Source organism: Pan troglodytes, chromosome 3, assembly GCF_028858775.2.
Source record: "Pan troglodytes isolate AG18354 chromosome 3, NHGRI_mPanTro3-v2.0_pri, whole genome shotgun sequence".
NCBI lineage: Eukaryota > Metazoa > Chordata > Mammalia > Primates > Hominidae > Pan > Pan troglodytes.
The window spans coordinates 152,782,069-152,806,801 of record NC_072401.2 but is presented as its reverse complement, the minus strand read 5'-3'; the positions used below and the strand labels follow the sequence as shown (position 1 = coordinate 152,806,801).

The window sequence follows — 24,733 nt, the reverse complement described above, 5'->3', positions numbered from 1 at the left end:
AGAACACTGCAAATGGTCTACCTATTTACATATTACTTAATAACCAAATAGAGAAGGGAAAAATAGAAAAGACAAATCAACCAAACTGTCTACCACCTTATCAACTACACTAAGTACTGCATTAATATTTTATGTCTTAAAAGGTATGTTTTGGCTAGCACATTTGCTGAAAGTGAAGTTGCCCTTTTCAAAGTCTCTACCCTTTGTGTGACATACACAAGGGAAAAAATGTTTTTTAAAATGTCTTGCTGGGCGTGGTGGCTCACTCCTGTAATCCCAGCACTTTGGGAGGCCGAGGTGGGTGGATCACTTGAGGTCAGGAGTTCGAGACCAGCCTGGCCAACATGGTGAAACCCCGTCTCTATTAAAAATACAAAATTTAGCTGGGTATGGTGGCAGATGCCTGTAATCCCAGCTACTCAGGAGGCTGAGGCAGGAGAATTGCTTGAACCTGGGAGGCGGAGGTTGCAGTGAGCCGAGATGGCCCGCCACTGCACTCCAGCCTGGGCAACAGAGTGAGACTCCGTCACACACAAAAAAGTCCAAGATATAGTAAGTTGATGTGGATCATTTTGAACTTAAATAATCACATAAACTGTTTTTTTTTTTTTTTTTTTTGAGACAGAATCTCACTCTGTCACCCAGGATGGAGTGCAGTGGCACCATCGTGGCTCAGTGCAACCTCTGCCTCCCAGGTTCAAACGATCCTCCTGCCTCAGCCTCCCGAGTAGCTGGGACTACAGGAGTGCACCACCATGCCCAGCTTTTTTTTTTTTTTTTTTTTTTTTGGTATTTTTAGAAGAGATGGGGTTTCACCATGTTGGCCAGGCTGGTCTTGAACTCCTGACCTCAAGTGATCTGCCTGCCTTGGCCTCCCAAAGTGCTGGGATTACAGGAATGAGCCACCGTACCCAGCCACATAAACTTCTGATGTTAAACTTTTGAGTTTCTAACTATAAATAGGTAATGTCTTTTTCCTTTAAATTATAATTGTTCCCAGTGTCAAATGCCCCATGAAAATGTCATTAATAAGGGCTACTAACATTTGAGGTTTATTTAACAGTAAGATTTAATGAATAGTAAAAGCAATGTTTGACTTTCTCATAGGAAGGGCTAAAAAACCATTGCCATGCATTTCCAGCCTAAGATATCATAAGCTATGCTTAATAATTTGAAGAAATTCCAAGTCCAGGGATACACAAACAGGTGTACAGCAAATCATGTAGGTGGTGCTTTTCCCCTAAGTTATAATTTAATCTATACCCTAGGAAAATGCCAAAAAGTCACAATTGGGTGGATTGGGTGATTTTCCAGTAGAAAGAAAATTCCATCCCATCTTTGTTCTCAAAACGTTTTTTCTTTGCATATAGGTAAGGGTTTACAGATCAATAATCTTCTTGATTTCAGTATGAAATTACTTTCTCTTTGCTTGAGTTACTCTGAGTTATGCAGAAGGCTCCCTGTTCTGAATCCACTATGTATTTCTTTTTTTCTGAGAAGATTTCAGTGTATGTTGAAAACAAGGAACATTATGGAAACTTTTAGTCCTTAATTGTGTCAAGATATTAATGTTAGAGTGATATACAAATTAGATGGTGATGGGAAACTTGAGCCTGGCTTTATAGGAGGTAATTTTTTTTTCTTCCTTCCTTTTTTTGCAGGGGTGGGGGTTATGATACAGGATACAGGTAAGATAGTCCTATAAACTCATCTGCTGATAGTTCATATGAAGGCTTTTGACTAGAAAACTTCCATTAATAGTGCTGAAGATATAAACATATGGTAAAACTGCTTTCCATATTAAGATACCTTGCCACCCACTCCTTTTCTTTGAGACAAGGTCTTGCTCTGTTAGCCAGGCTGGAGTGCAGTCATGTGATCTTGATGCACTGCAGCCTCCACCTCCCGGACTCAAGCAATCCTTCCGCCTCAGACCTCCAAATAGCTGGGACCACAGGCATGCACCACCATACCTGGCTAATTTTTGTATTTTTTGTAGAGACGGGTTTTCACCATGTTGCCCAAGCTGGTCTCAAACTCCTGAGCTCAAGCAATCTGCCCACCTTGGTCTCCCAGAATGCTGGGATTACAGGCATGAGCCACCACCACGTCTGGCTTCCCCCTACTTGTTTTTGATATGGGGTCTTGATTGGTCACCCACGCTGCAGTGCAGTGGCAACATGACAGCTCACTGCAGCCTCGAACTCCTCGGCTCAAGTGATCCTCCCACATCAGCCTCCCCAGTAGCTGGGACTACAGATGTGTTCCACCATGCCTGGCTAATTTTTAAAACTTTTTGTAGACAGGAGGTCTTGCCATGATGGCCAGGCTGGTCTCAAGCAATCCTCCCCTCTTGGCCTCCCAAAGTGCTTGGATTACAGGCATGAGCCACTGTGCCCAGCCAAGATACCCATTCATACCAGGATTTTCCTCCCTGTCACTGCTAATAGCTGTGTAGGCGCAGACAAGGCCTTTCAGGTGAGAAAAATTAAAGCAAGTAACTTTAGAGTTTCGACTCAATCCAAATAATATGTATACCTATAATGTGTAAAGTATTGTGCTATAAAGGAGCTTAAGATTTGAGGCAGATAGTTCATCTGGAATCATTCCAAGATTCTATGTCGTACACCTAAATAATAATCCACAATGATTGCATTTTATTTATTTTTTGAGATGGAGTTGTGCTCTTGTTGCCCAGGCTGGAGTGGCCAATCTCAGCTCACTGCAACTTCTGCCTCCCGGGTTCAAGCGATTTTCCTGCCTCAGCCTCCTGAGTAGCTGGGATTACAGGCATGCGCCAGGTAATTTTTAGTAGAGATTGGTCAAGCTGGTCTTGAACGCCCAATCTCAGGTCATCCACCCGCCTCTGCTTCCCAAAGTGCTGGGATTACAGGCATGAGCCACTGCACCCGGGCCTAGTGATTGCATTTTAACTGGCTTGCCTAGAAGTGAAGAGTTTCGCCTTCTACCTTCCTTATGCTTCTTTCTGCAGTGAACCTCCAATTTTTGCCAACTATTTTGTTTTAACCATGGGCAAAGAGGTTGAAAAATTTTTATAAATAGTTGACAATTTGTGCATATATATATATATATGTATTTTTTTTTAGATGGAGTTTCTGCTCTTACTGCCCGGGCTGGAGGGCAAAGGTGTGGTCGTGGCTCATTGCAACCTCTGCCTCCTGGGTTCAAGCGATTCTTCTGCCTCAGCCTCCAAGTAGCTGGGATTACAGGCACCCACCACAACGCCTGGCTATTTTTTTGTATTTTTAGTAGAGATGGGGTTTCACCATGTTGGCCAGGCTGGTCTCAAACTCCTGACCTCAGGTAATCTGCCTGCCTCAGCCTCCCAAAGTGCTGTGATTACAGGCAGGAGCCACTGTACCCGGCATTTAGAAATATTTGGTTAATTGTCTGTGTTCATTGTTTCATCAGTAGAACAGCATTAACAGTGAGCTTGCAAATTTATGAGCTACAAACCTTAGCCCTAGATCATTTAGACTGTGATCACTCTGTGTTGGGGGCATTTTCATTATTATCATCTGCTTCTTAATGGAAGACATTTATTCATTTAACAAATACTTAATTAGCACTTATATGACAGATATATTAACACATCATTTGCCCCATCTGAGGAGACAAACTCCGATGAGAGGCCTTTTAGGATTAATGCCTCACTTTAGAAATATGGATGTGTGAAAGGTCAAGTGAAAGTTGTGTCTCTTCTGCAGGCACACCCTACTCCCCCTTATTCCAGAGTTATTCATTAATGATGTGAAACAAACTTGAGGTGTTTAGTTTTTCAGAGATTTCAGAAATGGGAAGCCACTGATGTTGCCTTTTACTTTGGAAATGTGTTGGCAATTCGGATCATCAGAAAGATGTCTGCTTCATCTCTGGAATATCTAAGTCCACTTACAGAAAACAAATCTTTAACAAACATTTGCAACCACATGAGATTTGGTGCAGTTGAATTCATTTTAGTATTTTTAAAACGTGTAACACTTTTCTAAAGAAAATATCCCTTTGCTTGTTCTTCTGCTTCTTTTTTAAAAAAATAGAGACCTTGGTCGGGCACGGTGGCTCACACCTGTAATCTCAGCACTTCGGGAGGCTGAGACGGGCAGATCACCTAAGGTCAGGAGTTTGAGACCAGCCTGGCCAACATGGTGAAACCCCACCTCTACCAAAAATACAAAAATTAGCCGGGCTTGTAATAAAAATAAAAAAAATTAGCGCATGCCTGTAATCCCAGCTACTTGGGAGGCTGAGGCAGGAGAATCGCTGGAACCCGGGAGGCAGAGGTTAAGGCGAGCCGAGATTGCGCCATTGCACTCCAGCCTGGGCAACAAGAGCGAAACTCCGTTTAAAAAAAAAAAAAAAAAAAGAGCACGAGTCTTGCTGTTGCCTAGGCTAGTCTCAAGTGATCCTCCTGCACTAGCCTCCTAAAGTGTTGGGATGACAGGTGTGAGCTACTACACCCAGCCCTCCCTTGCTTTTTGCGTCTGTTACCTTTTTCTTCCCAAATTTCCATGTGAGAGTTAAAATTGTCTTTTTTTTTTTTTGAGACAGAATCTCGCTCTTCCTCTGTCACCCAGGCTGGAGTGCAGTGGCAATTCTCCTGCCTCAGCCTCCCGAGTAGCTGGGATTACAGGCGCCTACCACCATGCCTGGCTAATTTTTGTATTTTTAGTAGAGACGGGGGTTTCACCATATTGGTCAGGCTGGTCTTGAACTCCTGACCTCAGGCAATCCACCTGTTTGGGCCTCCCAAAGTGCTGGGATTACAGGCGTGAGCCACCGCGCCCGGCTTCTGTCCACTTCTCAAGGCCATCTCAAATAACTTTTTCTTCAGGAAACTATTTCTCAAACCACTATAATTTTTTCCTAAGTTCTCTAGAATTCTTCCTTTGTTTAATCCCACTTTTTGCTTCACTTTCATTTTAGGAGCTAGGCGTATTTTTAAAAAGGCCCTTTGACCTCAAAGGATACACGTGGGTGAAAAACCACCTTCCTCTAAATTTATTTTTCACTCACTAGGAAGAATGCTTTACTGTTAATAGCGGGTGGAAAGAAGGGACACTGAGTATGAGGACCTATCTGTACTACCTAATATAATTTATCTTTTGATCTACTCTGAGAATGACGCGAGCCTAATCTTCACATTGGAAAATCACGAGAGGAAAAAACCCTTCGGAGGTCTACAGGCACAAGGAACCCTGTCTCCACGCTGTTTATAGCAGCTGTCTCAGGAATCCTCTCCCTAGAATGAATGTGGGAGAGGTTTCGTGGCGCGGCAGCTGCAAAGCAAGGAATCTTTCCCATTCCTCGTCGACTCGGTCCCCTCCCCTCCCGAATGGCGGCAGCTGCCGAGGTATCCCAATGGAAATCTCCAAGTCTCCGCCGAGAGCGGCGGGCGGGCAGCAGCTGAAAGCAGCCAGGGGCGGGGACTCCTCGCTCCCATTGGGACAGCAGCCTCACTGGCTCCAGCGCCGTCACCTCTCTGGCTCGTAGAGGTGCCTCAGGTGTTCTTCTCCAAGTCCAATGAGACACCCAGGCAACGCAGCGCGTGTTCCCTCCGCGCCAAGAGACCCTACGGTAACTTAACAACAGCAGGAGCGCCAAAATCCCCGCCTCAGGACTTGGCAGAAGCACCTCCCGAGGTCCGAGAGTGGGAGAGGGGAAAGTGTAGGCCCTCGGACGGAAGGGTCTCTCCTCGCCGGGCCGGGGACACACCTGGTGCTACCAGAGCAGCACGCCTAGTGCAGCCGGAAGCCCGAGCCCAGCACTCCGGCTGGCTCGGGGCCCCCTTGGCTGTCCGCGCGTCATCACCGCGCCCCCGCCGCGCGGCTGCCTCCGCCTTCGCGCCCTCCCGCCCCGCGCACTCGCGCTCGCGCACGCGCACGCCGCGCCCGGCAGCCCTCGGCGCTGTCATGGCGGCCGGGAGCAGCTTCAGTGGGCACACGACAGCCGCGCGACCCGTGGCGGGGCGAGCTGTGGCAGTAGCATCCTCACCACTCGCAGCAGCCTCAGCCGCGGCGTCCGTAGCGCCAGCAGCGGCTGCTTTTGCAAAGGCTGAGCGCAGGGGCGGGGCGGGCCAGGAAGCCATGGAGTTCTGTGCAGCCGCGGACTCCCGGGGAGCGGACTAGGGAAACTTGGAGGCTGCGACCAGGTGCACTGACCTCTCTGTCCTCCCTTCTCTCCCTGCGGTGGCCGCTGGGTTTCTCTGGCCGCTCCCCTCCCTTCCTGCCACCACACACACCTCCCCACCCCTTCCCGTCGAATCTCAGGTGCCTGAGAGAGGTGCTTCACTCCTCCCACTGGGCCGAGCATTTAGAATAATCACCGCCCCCTTCCCCCGCCTTTTCCTGCCCTGGATCTCCGCCGCCACCTCGGTCTCGCTGCTCCTGGGCGGGGGGTGAGGACAAGTCCGGAGTATCTGGGTGAGGAAGAACTTTCTACCTCTGTGATAGCTTGTGGGCCCCCCTTCTTTCCTCCGATCCCTCCTTTCCCCGCGATAGTTTCTCTTTCTAGTGCACCTGTGAGGAGAGGTTACCCTGCGCCTAGAACCTGCACGAGAGTGGGGGAGGAGTGAGCCTGTTCGGGGGCCTCTTGGACCTGCCTTCACCCAGAACCCAGCTCTTTGAGCCCGGGAGAAGCGGGTGGCTAGTAGTGGGGTGCCTTTAGTAACTTACTTGACCGACAATAACTATTTCCCTCTTGTCCCCTCAAAACCCTAAAACAAAACCTAGCCTATTTAACATATATTTAATCTTCCAATAGGGTTTGGCGTTGTTGTCAGCCTCGGGGAGAGAGATTGGACAAATATTCTCCAAGAGGAGGAGGGCGACGCCAAGGACTTTCCACATCAACTGCTTTGGGGTATCTCCACAAGTTGGAAGAGGGACCCTTTCGTTTTGCATTGCGTGTGTTGTGCTCATTACCAGTGCAGCGACTGCTGTCCCAGGGTGACTCTGAGTTGTCCTTTCTCGTGAGCTAGCAATGGCTAGCGAAGACAATCGTGTCCCTTCCCCGCCACCAACAGGTGATGACGGGGGAGGTGGAGGGAGAGAAGAAACCCCTACTGAAGGGGGTGCATTGTCTCTGAAACCAGGGCTCCCCATCAGGGGCATCAGAATGAAATTTGCCGTGTTGACCGGTTTGGTTGAAGTTGGAGAAGTATCCAATAGGGATATTGTAGAAACTGTCTTTAACCTGGTAAGTCCATGAATATTTTATAAGCATATACTCTTTTCAGTGGGTTGGGGAACAAGATCTTAAAGCTGGAGCCATGTGGTTTACTCACACTGATGGTGACTTTTTTCATGTATAGGGACACAAAATTCTACTCACCTAAATGAAACAATTTCATCTGTTTTTTAGATTGAAGGGAATTGTGCAAACTTAGATGATCCAGGTTTTGTGAAAGTGAACACATCACTTTTGTGCTAAGGAAATAATTGTTGCTATGGAAGTATTGGGGGGAGGTTCTAGCGGAGGAGTTATCTCTAATTTTTTTTTTCTTGGCTTGTATGCCTAAGTCTGCGTTTCCCTTTACCACTTTAAATAATTTCTTGTGACCTTTTTTTTGGACTTGAGAATTAATGTCTTTGATTCTGTCGAAGTTATGTTTTGCTACAATAAGTTTAAAAATTTGTAGTGCTGATGCAAGATTAATTTGCTGCAAAGTTAGTATTTTTAATTTTGACTAGTTTTATTTTTAGACATAACTAACAAAAGTTAAATTGGGGATGAATTTAGGATTGCATTTAAAGTAATCTTGTGAAAATTGAATGGCAATATGAAAAAAGGAATTGAAGCGGATACAGTATAATTTTTATGTGTTTTATAAATTCATGTCTAGCAGGAAAGCATAGTTAGTCATTGGAAGTTGCTGATTATACTAAGATGAGCTATGAATGCTTTTTTTTGGGTGGGGGTGGGAGGGGGATGAGGCCTCTCTATGTTGCCCAGGCTGTTCTCAAACTCCTAAGTTCAAGCTATCCTCCTGCTTCAGTCTTATGAGTAGTTGTGGCTATAGGCATGCATCACTGTATAGGGCTTAAATTGTTTTTAAATTGAGGTATAATTCATATATTATACAATTCTACCTTTAATTAATTCATTAACTTATTTATTTAGAGATGAGGTCTCACTCTGTTGCCTAGGCTAGTTTTGAATTCCTGGGTTCAGGCGATTCTCCCCTCTCTCTCCTAAGTAGCTGGAACTACTGGCATGCGCCATTGTTCCTGGCTTGGTTATCATTTATAATGGAGACTTTTTAGATTTCTTTATTCCAGCCTCTCTTGCCCATCAACTTAAAGAATCAAAAGGAAATCTGGCCCTAAAATACTTCCCCCTTTTCTACCTACCCACCTGTGTTAGAGGATAACAGGACCAAATATAAACATGCAGTTAATTGTAATAACTGTTTAGCACCTTTCCCTTTGCCTCTTTTCAAGGTTAGGCTTGTTTTATTCTGGGGCAGTTAATTATTTCTTTCACTAGACCTTCTCTAATGGTCTGGTCACCTGCAGTACAACTTCTAGAATAAGAAAGTAGCTAGATGGAATTCTGGCTGGGCGTGGTGACTCACGCCTGTAATCCCAGCACCGCAGGAAGCCGAGGCGGGCACATCACTTGAGGTTAGGAGTTTGAGACTGGCCTAGTCAACATGGTGAAACCCCATCTCTACTAAAAATACAAAAAAATTAGCTGGATGCGCTTGCTTGTACCCAGGAGGTGGAGGTTGCTGTGAGCCGAGATCGTGCCAATGCACTCCAGCCTGGGTGGCAGAGTGAGAGACTGTTTCAAAAAAAAAAAAAAAAAAAGAAATTCACTTACTTTTGAAGAATGAAAACTTTGAACAATTGGATATTTCTATGTCAGTTTATTGGGAGTTTATGTATAAACACCTATAGACACACACATACATATTTTAAAAAACTGCATATTATGGAAATGTTCAAATATATGCAAAAATAGAATAGTATAATGAACTCTGGTATCCGTTGTGCAGCTTCAACAGTTGTCAACATTTTGGGGATCTTGTGTGTGCGCATGTGTGTGGGGCTTTCATATGTAAGTCTGAGGAAGATAAATGGTAAATTGATTGCTTTACCTCAAAATAGACTTGAAACATTTCCTTTCTGATTTTTTGTTCTTTTTTAAAACGTCATATGCCTTCAGTGAGAAACAGAAATTTGTGGTAGTAATATAATCCATAATTAGTTGTTTGTGTGTGAAGACACAACATCTTTTGGCAGAAGGAGGATTTGAACTCCTGTTCTTTAGAATGTGCTGTGTTGGAGTGGATGACCAAACGTGAGTCATTTGCATTTTTATCATTAAAGAAAATCCAAATTCTATAGCAGCATTTGCTTATACGCTTCCTAGAACTGTAGACCTGGTATAGATTTTAAGGTCATTGGTTAAGTCCTTCAAAGCTGCGTATTTGCAGGATAGTAGGTGCCTGGATAGAAGGAGAGAGAAGAGTCTGTTCAGTTAGTTACCCTCCTCTTCAATATCATTCGCTTGTCAGGTAGGGCAGGAAAAGTTGCTGAGAATATTAGGTAGCAGTTTCTCCCCTTCCATTGTCCCTTAAAATACTTTTCATGCTCTTTCATGGATTATCTGGGGTTTTGGCCACTCTAGAAAATCTTTGGAAGCAGCTGCGCACAGTGGCTCATGCTTGTAATCTCAGAGCTTTGGGAGGTTCACTTGAGGCCAAGAGTTTGAGACCAGCCTGGGCACTATAGTGAGACCCTGTCTCTACAAAAAAAAAAAATTAAATAAAAAATTAGCTGGGCATGGTGGCATATACCTGTGGTCCCAGCTACTTGGGAGGATGAGGTGGGAGGATCCCTTGAGCCCAGGAGTTCGAGGCTACAGTGAGCTACAATCATGCAGAGCAACACCCTGAAAAAAAAAAATTAGAACGAAAGTATTGGGATTCTGTAAATTAGTCCATCTCAATGTTGTTAGTACTGCTACACCTAAATATTTCCTAATTGATAGTCTTTTTTTTTTTTTTGGAGATAGAGTCTCAGTCTGTTGCCCAGGCTGGAGTGCAGTGGTGCAGCCTTGCCTCCCTGCAACCTCTGCCTCCTGAGTTCAAGTGATTCTCCTGCCTCAGACTCCCAAGTAGCTGGGACCACAGGCGTGCGCCATGAGGCCCGACTAATTTTTGTATTTTTGGTAGAGGTGGGGTTTCACCATGTTGGCCAGGCTGGTCTCAAAATCTTGACCTCAGGTGATCTACCCGTTCAGCCTCCTGAAGTGCTGGAATTACAGGCTTAAGCCACCACGCCTGGCCTAAATATTAGCTACTTAAACAATAAAGTTTATACTGTTAAAATTGAACAAGTTCCTCTCCTCCAGAGGTGTCCAAATAGTACATGGTAGAGCCATATAACTTTCCAGAGTTTTTTCTTTCTCTTTTTTTTTTTGAGACAGAGTCTTGCTCTGTTGCCTAGGCTGGAGTGCAGTGGTGCGATCTCGGCTCACTGCAAGCTCCGCCTCCTGGGTTCATGCCATTCTCCGGCGTCAGCCTCCCAAGTAGCTGAGACTACAGGTGCCCGCCACCACGCCCAGCTAATTTTTTGTATTTTTAGTAGAGACGGGGTTTCACCGTGTCAGCCAGGATGGTCTCGATCTCCTGACCTCGTGATCCGCCTGCCTCAGCCTCCCAAAGTGCTGGGATTACAGGCGTGAACCACTGTGCCCGGCCTTTTTTTTTTTTTTTTTTAATTGAGAGGGAGTCTGACTCTGTTACCCAGGTTGGAGTGCAGTGGTGCGATCTCAGCTCACTGCAATCTCTGCTGCTCGGATTCAAGCAATTCTTGTGCCTCAGCCTCCCCAGTAGCTGGATCTACAGGCACGCACCACCATGCCCGGCTAATTTTTTTGTATTTTTAGTAGAAATTAGGTTTCACCATGTTGGCCAGGCTGGTCTTGAACTCCCGACCTCAGGTAATCTGCCTGCCTTGGCCTTCCCAAAGTGCTGGGATTACAGGTGTGAGCCACCGTGCCTGGCCCAGAGTTTTTTCTTAAGTGCTACCTTCCAACTTTGCTAATGTAGCTTGACCTTAGTCTGTTATAAATTACTTTGAAATTTACTACCCTGTTTATAATTTCTTTTGCAAATCTGTTTTGCAGATAAATTTTGATTAACAGTGCACCAATGTAGTCAAGTGTTTCAAACTTCTGGTCAACTTGTACATTTTTCTTGTTGCAGTTTAAAACATTTTATTTTGTTTTCATCTGTATTTTAAAGTAATTTGTCAAACTTTTAGACCCAGAACAATTAATATATGGTGGCATGTTTTCAGGAACTTGCTGCTGAGTTTAAGGCTTCCATCAGGTATTTAAAGGTATTCAGTGCTACTTAATTGAAGAATAGTGATTCCCATGAGCTGGTGACAAATACATACTTTCATGATTTTTAAAAAAGTTTTTGTTAAGTAATTACAGTCACCCCTTGATATGTGGGGGATTGGTTCCAGAACCCCTAGTGGATACCACAATTTTCAGAAGCTCCAGTCTCTTATATAAAATGGTATAGTATTTGCATATAACTTACATGTATCTTCCGTATACTTTAAATCATCTCTTTAAAATTTTTATTTATTTATTTATTTATTTATTTATTTATTTATTTGAGATGGAGCCTCGCTCTGTCCCCCATGCTGGAGTGCAGTGGTGTGATCTCGGCTCACTGCAAGGTCCGCCTCCCAGGTTCACGCCATTCTCCTGCCTCAGCCTCCCAGGTAGCTGGGACTACAGGCACGTGCCACCACACCCAGCTAATTTTTTGTATTTTTAGTAGAGACAGGGTTTAACCATGTTAGCCAGGATGGCCTGGATCTCCTGACCTCGTGATCCACCCGCCCTGGCCTCTCAAAGTGCTGGGATTACAGGTGTGAGCCACCGCGCCTTGCTCTGTTGCCCAGGCTTGAGTACAGTGGCTTGATCATAGCTCACTGTAGCCTCAAATTCCTGGGCTTAAGCTTTTCTCCTGCCTCAGTCTCCTGAGTAGCTAGGACTTAGAGGCGTATGCCACCAAAACCCGCTAGTTTTTTTTTTTTTTTTTTGAGACGGAGTCTTGCTCCCTCACCAGGCTGGAGTGCAGTGGCGCGATCTTGGCTCAGTGTAACCTCCACTTCCTGGGTTCAAGCAATTCTCCTGCCTCAGCCTCCTGAGTAGCTGGGATTACAGGCGTGTGCCACCACACCCAGCTAATTTTTGTATTTTTAGTAGAGACGGGGTTTCACCGTGTTGGCCAGGCTGGTCTCAAACTCCTGGCCTCAAGTGATCTGCCTGCCTTGGCTTCCTGAAAATGCTGGGATTACAAGTTTGAGCCACCATGCCCGGCTTTCTTCCATATACTTTAAATCATCTCTAGATTACTTAGAATACCTAATAGAATGTAAATTCTATATAAATGGTTGTACTCTATATTTGAAAATTTTGGGCTGGGCACAGTGGCTCATGCCTATAATCCCAGCAGTTTGGGAGGCTGAGGTGGGTCAACCTTTCTTATACAGACAAGGTCAACATAGTAAGACCTTGTCTGTATAAGAAAAAAAAAATACCATTATCTATCTATCTATCTATCTATCTATATATATTTTTTTGAGATGGAGTCTCACTCTGCCACCCAGGCTGGAGTGCAGTGGTGCGATCTTGGCTCACTGCAACCTTCGCCTCCCGGGTTCAAGCAATTCTATCTCAGCCTCCTGAGTAACTGGTATTACAGGGATGCACCAGCAAGCCCGGCTAATTTTTGTATTTTTGGTAGAGATGGCGTTTCACCATGTTGGCTAGACTGTTCTTGAACTCCTGACCTCGTGATCCGCCTGCCTCAGCCTCCCAAAGTGCTTGGATTACAGGCGTGAGCCACTGCGCCCGGCCTAGAGGTGGCTTTTTTAAACCTTCATTGAGATATGCAGTTGACTCTTGAATAACATGAGTTTGAACTGCACGGGTCCATTTATATGGTGATTTTTTTTTCAACCAAACTCGAATTGAAAATACAGTATTCCTGGGATGTGAAACTGTTGCATACTAAGGGCTTACTTTTTATATCACTGGGTTCCACAGGGCCATTGCAGGACTTATCTGAGTATGCTCAGATTTTGGTCTATGCAGGAATCCTGGAACCAATGTCCCCAGTATAGCAAGGGACAACTGTATTTTACATGCCATAAAAACCACTCATTTTAGGCTGGGTGCGGTGGCTCCTGCCTGTAATCACAGCACTTTGAGAGGCTGAGGCAGGTGGATCACCTGAGGTCTGGAGTTTGAGACCAGCCTGACCAACATGGATAAACCTGGTCTCTACTAAAAATACAAAAATTAGCCAGGTGTGGTGGCGCATGTCTGTAATCCCAGCTGCTTGGGAGGCTGAGGCAGGAGAATTGCTTGAACCCGGGAGGCGGAGGTTGTAGTGAGCGGAGATCACACCACTGCACTCCAGCCTGGGCAACAAGAATGAAACTCTGTCTCAAAAAGCAAAAAAAAAAAAAGAAAACTACTCATTTTAAGTATACAAGTCAATGATTTTTAGTAAATTTAAAGAGTTTTGCACCTATTACCACAATCTAATTTTAAAGCATTTACATCCTGTGTTCATTACTTTATAGTTTTAGCTGCTAAATTTAGGCCTATGATTCATTTTAAGTCAATTTTTGTATGGTGTGAGATAAGGGTAAGGGAAAGGTCTACATTCTTTTTTTTTTTTTTTTGAGATGGAGTCTTGCTCTGTGGCCCAAGCTGGAGTGCAGTGGTGCGATCTCGGCTCACTGCAAGCTCCGCCTCTTTGGTTCATGCCATTCTCCTGCCTCAGCCTCCCAAGGAGCTGGGACTACAGGTGCCGGCCACCACGCCTGGCTAATTTTTTGTATTTTTAGTAGACACGTGGTTTCACCGTGTTAGCCAGGATGGTCTCGATCTCCTGACCTCGTGATCCGCCTATCTCGGCCTCTCAAAGTGCAGGGATTACAGATGTGAGACACCGCACCTGGCCTACATTCATTATTTTGTATGTGGATATCCAATTGTTAAGAGTGCCATTTGTTTTTTTTGTTTTGTTTTTTTGAGACAGAGTCTCGCTCTGTTGCCCAGGCTGGAGTGCAGTGGCGCGATCTCCGCTCACTGAAAGCTCCGCCTCCCGGATTCACACTATTCTCCTGCCTCAGCCTCCCAAGTAGCTGGGACTATAGGTGCCCGCCACCAGGCCCGGCTCATTTTATTTTGTATTTTTTAGTAGAGACAGGGTTTCACTGTGTTTGCCAGGATGGTCTCCATCTCCTGACCTCGTGGTCCGTCCGCCTCGGCCTCCCAAGGTGCTGGGATTACAGGCCTGAGCCACTGCACCCGGCTAGAGTGCCATTTGTTGAAAGGCTATTCTTTTCCCATTGAATTACCTTGGCACTTTTGTCAAAAATCAGTTGAGCATAAAGGTAAGGATTTATCTGGACTCAATTCTTTTCCATTTATCTATATGTCTATTCTTAAACCAGTACCAAATTGCCTTTTGTTTACTGAAGATTTGTGGCGAGTTTTAAAATAGGGAAGACCTCTTTATTCTTATTTTTCAAGACAGTTTTGGCTATTCTGGGCCCTTTGCATTTCCATGTGAATTTTAGGATCAGCGTATCAATTTTTGTAAAAAAGCAAGCTGGGATTTTACTAGCTATCATGAGTAGATATTATTGGTTATATATTAATATTAATGATAATTACAAGAAATTTGGGTGAATTGGTGAAATTTTAAAACTTCAAAGTTTCCTGGAAGGGACAGACTTGATAATTTAGGTTCCTGCAAGCATACAGTTTTGTTGACCTTTGAATTGATTTATTTTAAATTGAGAAATCATTTGGGAACTGGAAAATCAGATTTTTTTTTCCTGTTTGTCAATTAATAGAAAAACTAAGCTTTTTATTTCTCATACTGACCTAGTTGAACTAATCTATTATATTCACTTTTTATAAAGCATCCCTTTTCACACACATATTCTTGAAAATATTTTAAAATAGTTTTTATATGGTTGAAACAAAAATGTCCACAATACATTTTTGTTTTATAATACTTATATAGATGTACAATAAGGTATTTTATTTATCTTTGTATCTCCAGAACTTTTTGAAGTGTTTTGGTACTTCAAAAGTGTTAAATGGAAATGTCTTAATTTTTAAAATAAAAGTACAATCTTTAGGAAGCCTAGTTCCTACTATTCTTTTATTTTTATTTTATTTTATTTTATTTTTTTGAGACGGAGTCTCCCTCTGTCACCCATACTGCAGTGTAGTGGCGTGATCTCAGCTCACGGCAGCCTCCGCCTCTGGGTTCAAGTGATTCTCCTGCCTCAGCTTCCCGAGTAGCTGACCACCACTCCCTGCTAATTTTTGTATTTTTAGTAGAGACGGGGTTTCGCCATATTGGCCAGGCTGGTCCCGAACTCCTGACCTTAGGTGATCCGCCTGTCTTGGCCTCCTGCAGTGCTGAGATTACAGGTGTGAGCCACCATGCCCTGCCCTATTATTCTTTTCTGCAAAAGATATATTGTTAAAACCTTGATGCATATTTCCTTTATTATTTTGTTTCCTATGAAGTTATTTGTTAGGCAGTTTGTATTTTTCATTGTACAATTTTGAATGACTTTAGTCTGTTTTACCCTTAAGAGAACAGTGTTGCCGGGCATGGTGGCTCACATCTGTAATCCCAGTGCTTTGGGAGGCCGAGGTGGGTGGGATCACCTGAGGTCGGGAGTTGGAGACCAGCCTGGCCAACATGGTCTCTACTAAAAAATACAAAATTAGCCAGGCGTGGTGGCGGGCACCTGTAGTTCCAGTTACTAGGGAGGCTGAGGCAGGAGAATTGCTTGAACGTGGGAGGTGGAGGTTGGTGTGAGCCGAGATCGCACCACTGTGCTCCAGCTTGGGTGACAGAATGAGATTACGTCTCCAAAAAAAAAAAAAAAAGCCTGGGTAACAGAGCAAGACTCTGTCTCCAAAAAAAAAAAAAAAAAAAAAAGAACAGTGTCATTATTTTCAAAAGTCTCTTATAATCTACTCTGTATAGTTTTTTCCTTTTAGTCTAGCATTCATTCATTAGCTCTCATCTAATGTGGTATATACAGGGTTTTTTTTTTTTTTTTTTGAGATGGAGTCTTGTACTGTTGTTTGGGCTGGAGTACAATAGTGCGATCTTGGCTCACTGCATCCTCCGCCTCCCAGGTTCAAGGGATTCTCCTGTCTCAGCCTCACTGGGATTACAGGCGCCTGCCACCACCCCTGGCTAATTTTTTGTATTTGTAGTAGAGACAGGCTTTCACTCTGTTGGCCAGGCTGGTCTTGAACTCTTGACCTCATGATCCGCCCACCTTGACCTCCCAAAGTGCTGGATTACAGGCGTGAGCCACCGTGCCCGGCCATTACAGGGTGTTTTATAATCTTGGATTCTGAACTAAATTTTTGTGGGATTTTATTTGTGGGAATCCTGTGTAGATTAGTTTGTGTAAGTTTAACATCTTTCTTGACTATTTCTTGACTATTTCCCTCTCCTCCACTTCTTATCTTTTTTCCCTACCTTCTTTCTTTCTTTTTTGAGTGGAAGTCTCGCTCTGTCGCCTAGGCTGGAGTGCAATGGTATGCTCTTGGCTCATTGCAACCAACCCCTGTCTCCCAGGTTCAAGTGATTCTCCTGTTTCAGCCTCCCGAGTAGCTGGGATTACAAGGCTCATGCCGCCATGCCTGGCTAATTTTTTGTACTTGAGTAGAGACGGGGTTTCTCTGTATTGCCCAGGCTGGTCTTGAACTCCTGAGCTCAGGCAATCCACCTGCCTCGGCCTCCCAAAGTGCCAGGATTACAGGCGTGAGCCACCGCGCCCAGCCGTTACCTTATTTCTTAACAGATTTATCTTCTAATATATTATGTAACTTAATATATTTTGCTTTTTGTCAGTTTCTGTCCATTACAAGAGTACCCTACCTTATTCACATATTAGCTTTTCCCCTTTCTATTACCTTCCGTTAACCATGGTCTCAGAATAGTAAATGTAAAATTTCAGAAATAAACCATTAGTAAGTTTTAATTTGCATGTTGTTCTGAGTAGTGTGATGAAATCACTCTCTGTCCCACCAGGATGTGAATCATCCCTTTGTCCAGCATCATGCTGTATGTATATGCTACCTGCCTGTTAGTCAGTTGCCGTCTCCGTTATCAGATTGATTGCGGCAGTATTGCAGTGATTATATTCAAGTGACCCATATTTGTACTTAATAATGGCCCCAAAGTATAATAGTAGGCTGAAGCTGGTGGATCATGAGTTCAGGAGTTCAAGAACAGCGTGGCCAAGATGGTGAAACCCCCTCTCTACTAAAAATACAAAAATTAGCCGGGCATGGTGGCAGGCACCTGTAATCTCAGCTACTTGGGAGGCCGGGCAGAGAATTGCTTGAACCCAGTTGGGCAGCATGGCGAAACCCTGTATCAACAAACCATACAAAAATTGGCCTGGCATCGTGGTGTATGTCTGTAATCCCAGCTACTGGAGAGGCTGAGGCAGGAGATTCGTGGAACCCAGGAGGTGGAGGTTGCATTGAGCTGAGATTGTGTCACTGTACCCCACACTCCAGTCTGGGTGGCAGCATGAGACTGTCACACACACACACACACACACACACACACACACACACACACACAGCAGTTGGCTATAGATACACATATTCATTTCTGGATTGTCTGTCTATTCTGTTCCATTCGTCTATGTGTTGGTTTTTTCTTTTCTTTTTGTTTTGAGACAGGGTCTTGCTCTGTTGCCCAGGCTAGAGTGCAGCGGCATGATTACAGCTCACTGTAACCCCAGCCTCCCGGGCTCAAGCAATCCTCCCACCTCAGCCTCCTGAGTAGCTGGGACTATGGTACATGCCATCACAGCTGGCTAATTTTAAAATTTTGTTTGTAGAGAAGGGGCGGGGGCTGGGGGGATTGTCTCACTATGTTGCCCAGTCTGGTTATGCGCTCTGTTTTTAGGCCAGTACCATGCTGTTTTCTTTTATGATAGACGTGATATACATCTTGTCAAGTAGTGTGACACCTCCAGCTTTGTTCTTTAGGCTCAGGATTCCTTTGACTATTGGCTTTTTTTTGGTTCCATATGAGTTTTAGGATTTTTTTTTTTTTTTTTTTTTTGAAACCGAATCTCATGCTTTCACCCAGGCTGGAGTGAAGTGGCTTGATTTTGGCTCACTGTAACCTTCGCCTCCCAAGTTCAAGCGATCCTCCTGCCTCAGCCTCCCAAGTAGCTGGTACTACAGGTGTGCGCCACCATGCCTGACTAATTTTTTTGTGTTTTTAGTGGAAATGGGGTTTCACCATGTTGGCTAGGCTGATCTGAACTCCTTAACTAAAGTGATCTGTCCATCTTGGCCTCCCAAAGTGCTGGGATTACAGGTGTGAGCCACTGTGCCTGACCAGGATTGTTTTTTTCCATTTCTGTGAAAAATGATGTTGGTACACACACACACACACACACACACATACATGCAAACACATGCACACACACATATTTTTTTTTGAGACAAGGTCTTGCTCTATTGCCCAGGCTGGAGTGCAGTAGTGTGATCTCGGTTCACTGCAACCTCCACCTCCTGGGCTCAAACGATCCTCTCATCTCAGCCTCCTGAGTAGCTGGGACCACAGGCAGGTGCCACTACACCCAGCTAATTTTTTGGGGGTAGTTGCCATGTTGCCCAGCCACCATGTTGCCCAGGCTGGCTTCGAACTCTTGGACTCAAGTAATCCTCCCACCTCAGCCTCCCAAAGTGCTGGGATTATAGACTTGAGCCACTGCATCTGGCCATTTAATTCTTCAGTACCAGATTTTTTTTTTAATATCATCTATCTCTTTGGTAAACTTGTTATTCATGTTCTGAATTATTTTTCTGATTCCTTTGTAGTAGTTTTCATTATTCTCTTGTGTCTCTCACTGAGCTTATTTATTCTTTTTTTTTTTTTTTTTCTGAGAGACGGAGTTTCACTCTTGTTGCCCAGGCTGGAGTGTGATGGCACAGTCTCAGCTCACTGCAACCTCTGCCTCCTGAGTTCAAGTGATTCTCCTGCCTCAGCCTCCCAAGTAGCTGGGATTACAGGCACCCACCACCACACACAGCTAATTTTTGTATTTTTAGTGGGGGGGTTTCATCATTTTGGCCGGTCTGGTCTTGAACTCCTGACCTCAGGTGATCCATCTGCCTCAGCCTTCCAAAGTGCTGGGATTACAGGCATGAGCTACCGTGCCTGGCCTGTAAATTTGTTTTTGATTGGGATATGTTGCTGGAGAATTATGTTCCTTTGGAGGTGTCCTTTTTTTTTTTTTTTTTTTTGCTGTTTTATGTTTCCTCTGTCGTTACATTGATATCTTTCCTCTGGTGTAGTAATGACTTTTTCAAATTATTTGAACTTGCTTTCATAGGGGAGGACTTTTAATTTGAAGACGTATCTATGATGTTGGTTGGGCAGAGTGCATTGGCTTTGATTCTGGGTCTGTGTGGTAGTATAGTCTCTGTGATTTTTTTTCAGGTGTAAACAGTGTCAGTGGTGTCTGTGATTTTTTGGGGGCCTTAGGGTTCGGACTATTAATGGAGGCTGTGGTGAAGTTTTGCTGGGGACTGAGGTGCCATGTTTGGCAATTTTCAGGCCTCAGTGGTGACAGCAGTGGGCTGAGAATGCCTGTCCTTGGGCTCTAGGGCAGCATACACTGGCACCAGTATCAGTGGGTTGAGGTGAACCAATTCCTGGGCTTCCAGATGGATTGCTGTGATTCTGGTAGTGGCAGTGATAGGCTGTGTGGGTGGGTGCACTCTCAGTCTTCTGGGTAGCCAGCATAGTATGGGTAAAGGCAGAGATGACCCACTGGATCCTGAGTGGTGTGTGTGTATATTGGCGGTGGGTGTGATGGTCTAGGCCTGCCAGTCTCTAGATTTGCAGGTTGTTCATGCAGGTAGATGCCAGCTGTGGTGGTAGCGGCAGGTGGGGGGTAGCCCTGTCCTCAGGATAGGTGTTGTGTTCAGGTGCCAATGGTAGTGGGCTGAGGGAGACAATCCCCAGGCCCCTAGTCTGCACGCTTTGGCATGGGGACCTGGTTAAGCTGGGCTGGCATGTCATCAGGCCCCCCAACAATATGTGCAGACACCTACTGTGGTAAGAAGGGACAGGGTGGTTCCCAGGCCCTGGAATGATTGGGTGAGGGGCAGCAGTGGCTGTGCTGTGCTGCTGCTACTGGGGAACATGAGGCTGCCTTTAATGGTGGCAGCCTAGGTCGGCAGTCGGGGACACATGCCCCGCTTGTGCCTCAGTCCTGGTGGTGGCAGCCTGTTTCTTACTTCTGTCTGTGCACCAGCTGCTGGGCCCCAGGATAGTGCTCAGTCTGTTGTGGGCTGGGTTGTCAAAATGGTGCCTTGTTGTAGCTGCTTAGGACTTAGGGGGATTATGGGACCCAGTGCAATTTTCCTCAGTGGAGTGGTGCTGTTGCACCATTTCCAGACAGATCCTTATGTTAGTTTCAGAGCCCATGAGGTTCTAGGGGCTCCTCAATGGCTAGAATTGCAGGAGTCCACAGTGGGAATGTGGACCACAGGGAGTGTCCCACTTACTGTTTCCCCGCAGTGGGGATTGTCTCTCGGCTCCCAGCCGAGCAGGCTGTCTTGTTTCCCTCTCCTTCCTTTCTTTAGGTGTTTCTTGTCATTTTTCTATTGAATTCCAGTGTTCTTTCTTGGATTATCTATTCAAGGTGTGATTACTCACTATTTTGGTTATTCCTAGTGGAGGAGGCAAGTAGGAGATGCCTCTAGTCAGCCATCTTGAAGCCCTTGACAGTTCCTAAGTTTTAAATTGTGTGCAGCTCTTGAGTAGTGTGATGAAATCTCAAGCATTCTGCTCCATCCTGACTAGGATGCAAATCATCCCTTTGTCCAGCGTATCCATGCTCTACGTATATGCTACCTGTCCTTTAGTCACTTTACTAAGTGACTACCCTCTCCACTATCAGATTGACTGTCATGGTATTGCAGTGTTTAAGTAACCCTTATTTTACTTAATAATGTCCGGGACAAGAGTAGTGATGTTGGCAATTTGGATGTGACCCAGAGACATTGTAAAGCACTTTTTTTAAGTGAATAGGTGGAAGTTCTTGACTTACAAGGAAAAAAAATCATGTGCTGAGGTTGCTAAGGTTTGCAGTATGTACGAATCTTCTATCCATGTAATTGTGAATTACACAGATGCTCCTTCACTTGATGCACTTACATCTAAAGCTGAAAATATTGTAAGTTGAAAATACTTGTTGATTTATGGTAGTTTTGACTTTTCAACTTACAATGAGTTTATTGGGATGTAACTCCATTGTTAAATTGAGGTTTGTGCTGAATGCTTATTGCTTTCACACCATCATAAAGTTGAAAAATTGTAAGTCAAACTGTCAAAAATTGGAAACTGTGTATTGTTCTAACTGTTCTATTTTATTACTAGTTATTGTTGTTAATCTCTTACTGTGCCTAATTTATAAATTAAACTTTATCATAGGTATGTGTGTATACAAAAAAACATAGTGTATATAGCGTTTGGTATTATCTGTGGTTTTAGGTATCCACTAGGGGTCTTGCAGTGTATACCCTGTAGATCAAGAGGGACTACTGTTTATGTTTCATAAGAGTAGAGATTTTTGTCTGTTTTGCTTATTGCATCCCTAGCCCCTAGAAGAGTACTTGACACATAGTATGTGCTTAGGAAATGTTTATTACCAGAACGTATGGATTAAGTTTGCCTGGAGCCTCAGGGGGTATATTATACCTGAAATTGTTTTTTTGTTTTGTTTTGTTTTTTAAATTTGTCATTCTGGGGTTTGTTGTTCATGCCAGTAGTGTAAATTTGGACTTCCAAACCTATGTGAATAGCAGAATTTTACTATCTTAGAGGAAATCCCAGAATTTTACTATCTTAGAGGAAACTTAAAAATAATCAGTAGTGACCAGGCACGGTGGCTCATGCATGTAATCCCAGGACTTTGGGAGACAGAGGCAGGAAGATCATTTGAGCCCAGGAGTTCGAGACTAGCCTGGGCAACATAGACCCTATCTCTATAGAATTAAAAAAAAAAAGGAAATCAGCAGCCCAGCCAAAGACTAGTTATTTGTAATTTCCTGTGCCAGGGAAGTTTTTTTGTGGGGGAGAGGAAGAATCTACTTTTTTACTGAGGGTCAACCTTTTGAGGATCCCATATTTATATAGAGATTTTATCTCTACTTCCCCATCTTGAGTGAATACTTTTTTTTTGTTTGTTTCTAAAAAGGAAATAAAATTCAAGCCCCCTAGTACTAGCTTCCTCTTTCTTGCCTCTTCAGCAGTTGTAATGGAAGTTCAGATACTTATTTTTCTGTTTCTTCTTCACTTTAGGCTCGGGGATTTTCCTTTCTTTCTTTCTTTGCAAACTCAAGCTCAGTTCTACATTGAAAAGTATATTTTGTTATATTTACCTAATATTTGTAGGCATTTGTAAAGTGATGAATTTAAAGGTTATATTCATTATCTGCTGGAAGTCTAAGGTATAACGAAGTGATGAATGTGTGATAGCCATTGAATAAATATAGGACCAACTTAGGCTACAATTGACCAACTTATTTTTCTGCTTAGGAATACCTTAGATAATTTCAGATAATGGAGTTCTAGTGTAGATTACTGAAGAAATTGTAGGAAGATAAAATTAGTCATTTTTCTTCTTTCCCAAATGCTTACATGTATTTATACATACAGGCAGATGAGCAATTGTTATCTTAGAAAGCAACCTTGTATTACCAAAACAAAATATAGATTTATTCATGGGGGATTTTATGTGTGGAGGTGGTGTTTTAAAATTTTAGTAATTAAGTGAATTTTCCTGCCGGGTGCGGTTGCTCATGCCTATAGTCCCGACACTTTGGGAGGCTCAGGTGGGAGGACTGCTTGAGGCCAGGAGTTCAAGACCACCCAGGGCAACATAGTGAGATCCTATATCTACAAAAAAATAAAAAAATCAGGTCTACGTGGTAGTGTGTGCCTGTAGTCCTACCCACTGGCGAGGGTGAGGTGGCAGGATCACGTGAGCCCAGGAGTTTGAGACTGTAGCGAACTATGATTATGCCACTGTACTCTATCCTGGGCGACAGAATGAGACTCTATCTCTCTTTTTTTTTTTTTGAGACCGAGTTTCGCTCTCGTTACCCAGGCTGGAGTGCAGTGGCGTGATCTTGGCTCACTGCAACCTCCGCCCCCTGGGTTCAAGTGATTCTCCTGCCTCAGCCTCCCAAGTAGCTGGGATTACAGTCATGCACCACCACGCCTGGCTAATTTTGTATTTTTTTAGTAGAGACGGGGTTTCTCCATCTTGGTCAGGCCAGTCCCGAACTCCCGACCTCAGGTGATCCACCTGCCTTGGCCTCCCAAAGTGCTGGGATTACAGGTATGAGCCACCGTGCCCGGCCGAGACCCTATCTCTTAAAAAAGAAAAAAAAAAGAGTTTTCATAGCTTTTACAATTATAGACTGTTTGGCCAGGTGCAGTGGCTCACGCTTGTAATCCTAGCACTTTGGGAAGCCGAGGTGGGCGGATCACTTGAGGTCAGGAGTCGGAGACCAGCCTGGCCAACATGATGAAACCCTGTCTCTACTAAAAATACAAAAATTAACTGGGTGTGGTGGTGTGCGCCTGTAATCCCAGCTACTCGGGAGGCTCAGGCATGGGAATCGCTTGAACCCGGGAGATGGAGGTTGCAGTAAGCCAAGATTGCGCCACTGCACTCCAGCCTGGGCGACAGAGAGAGACTCTGTCTCAAAAAGGATTATTAAAAAAAAAAGAATTGTAGAATGTTTTAGGATAATATAAAGGAGTCATGTTTTTTTCCCCTAACCACTACACACTTAAAATAAACAACCTAGAGCAAAATACTACTTTATCTTAATTCTTTTTTTTTTTCCCCTTAGGCTTCTTTCTTGCAGGATCGTCTTAAGTCTTTATAAGTTCTTAGTCATTTAGATTGAATACAAGTAACCTGCATAGAAATCCCATTTGTATCAATAGAGAACTTGACTATTTTTAGTGAATTATACTATCTTTAACATGTTTATCTGCATGGGGATGAACTTTTGAAACACAATAGTTTGAGTCAAATGATGACCATTTGGTAGTCACTTGAATATTACACATAAATTGACACAATGACTTTTGACATAAAAATTTCAGGAGTCATTTCTATTTGTAGGGACTGCTCTGTTTCTTTATTTACATAAAGTATTTCAGAAAATTTTCAATTTAGCCAAGTTCTACATTTAGCATAACATATTGCACAAATATCTTTCTAGTTTTTATTGTTAGACACTGACTTTATTCTATAGTGCTGAATGCACTGTGCGAGAACAGTCACATCAAGTTATTTAAGTGGTGCTTCAGAAGGAAAGACTGAAATTAATGCCACATGTATCCTGAACTTAAATTAAAATAAAATAAAAATAAAAAAATAAATTAATGCTTTGCTTTATGATCCAGTTATAATAGAATGGAACCTAGATGTAAGTCAGGGTGTATATCTGAGTCTGCTGATAAACATAAGTGTTTTACAGGGATTATTTTATTTTTTCCATGTAACAACTCCATGGGGCAGTACTTTATTAAACTTGATTTATAGCATGAAAACAGGATTGG

General features: G+C 43.9%; 1 protein-coding gene across 9 annotated transcripts in view; it reads left to right on the top strand.

The window, feature by feature from the left end:
• Nucleotides 1-5,758: 5,758 nt before the first annotated feature.
• LRBA (LPS responsive beige-like anchor protein) overlaps nucleotides 5,759-24,733 on the top strand; it is a 761,353-nt gene continuing 742,378 nt past the window's right edge. For 4 of the 9 annotated variants that reach the window (XM_063809071.1, XM_054683898.2, XM_526701.8 and 1 more), the window contains exons 1-2: nucleotides 5,759-6,169; nucleotides 6,781-7,215. In XM_063809071.1, the coding sequence (XP_063665141.1) occupies nucleotides 7,000-7,215 (216 nt within the window). In that variant the 5' untranslated portion in view covers nucleotides 5,759-6,169; nucleotides 6,781-6,999. Of the gene's footprint in view, nucleotides 6,441-6,780; nucleotides 7,216-24,733 lie in introns of all 9 variants that reach the window. The other 5 variants (XM_016952356.4, XM_063809070.1, XM_063809069.1 and 2 more) reach the window with 2 other exon arrangements.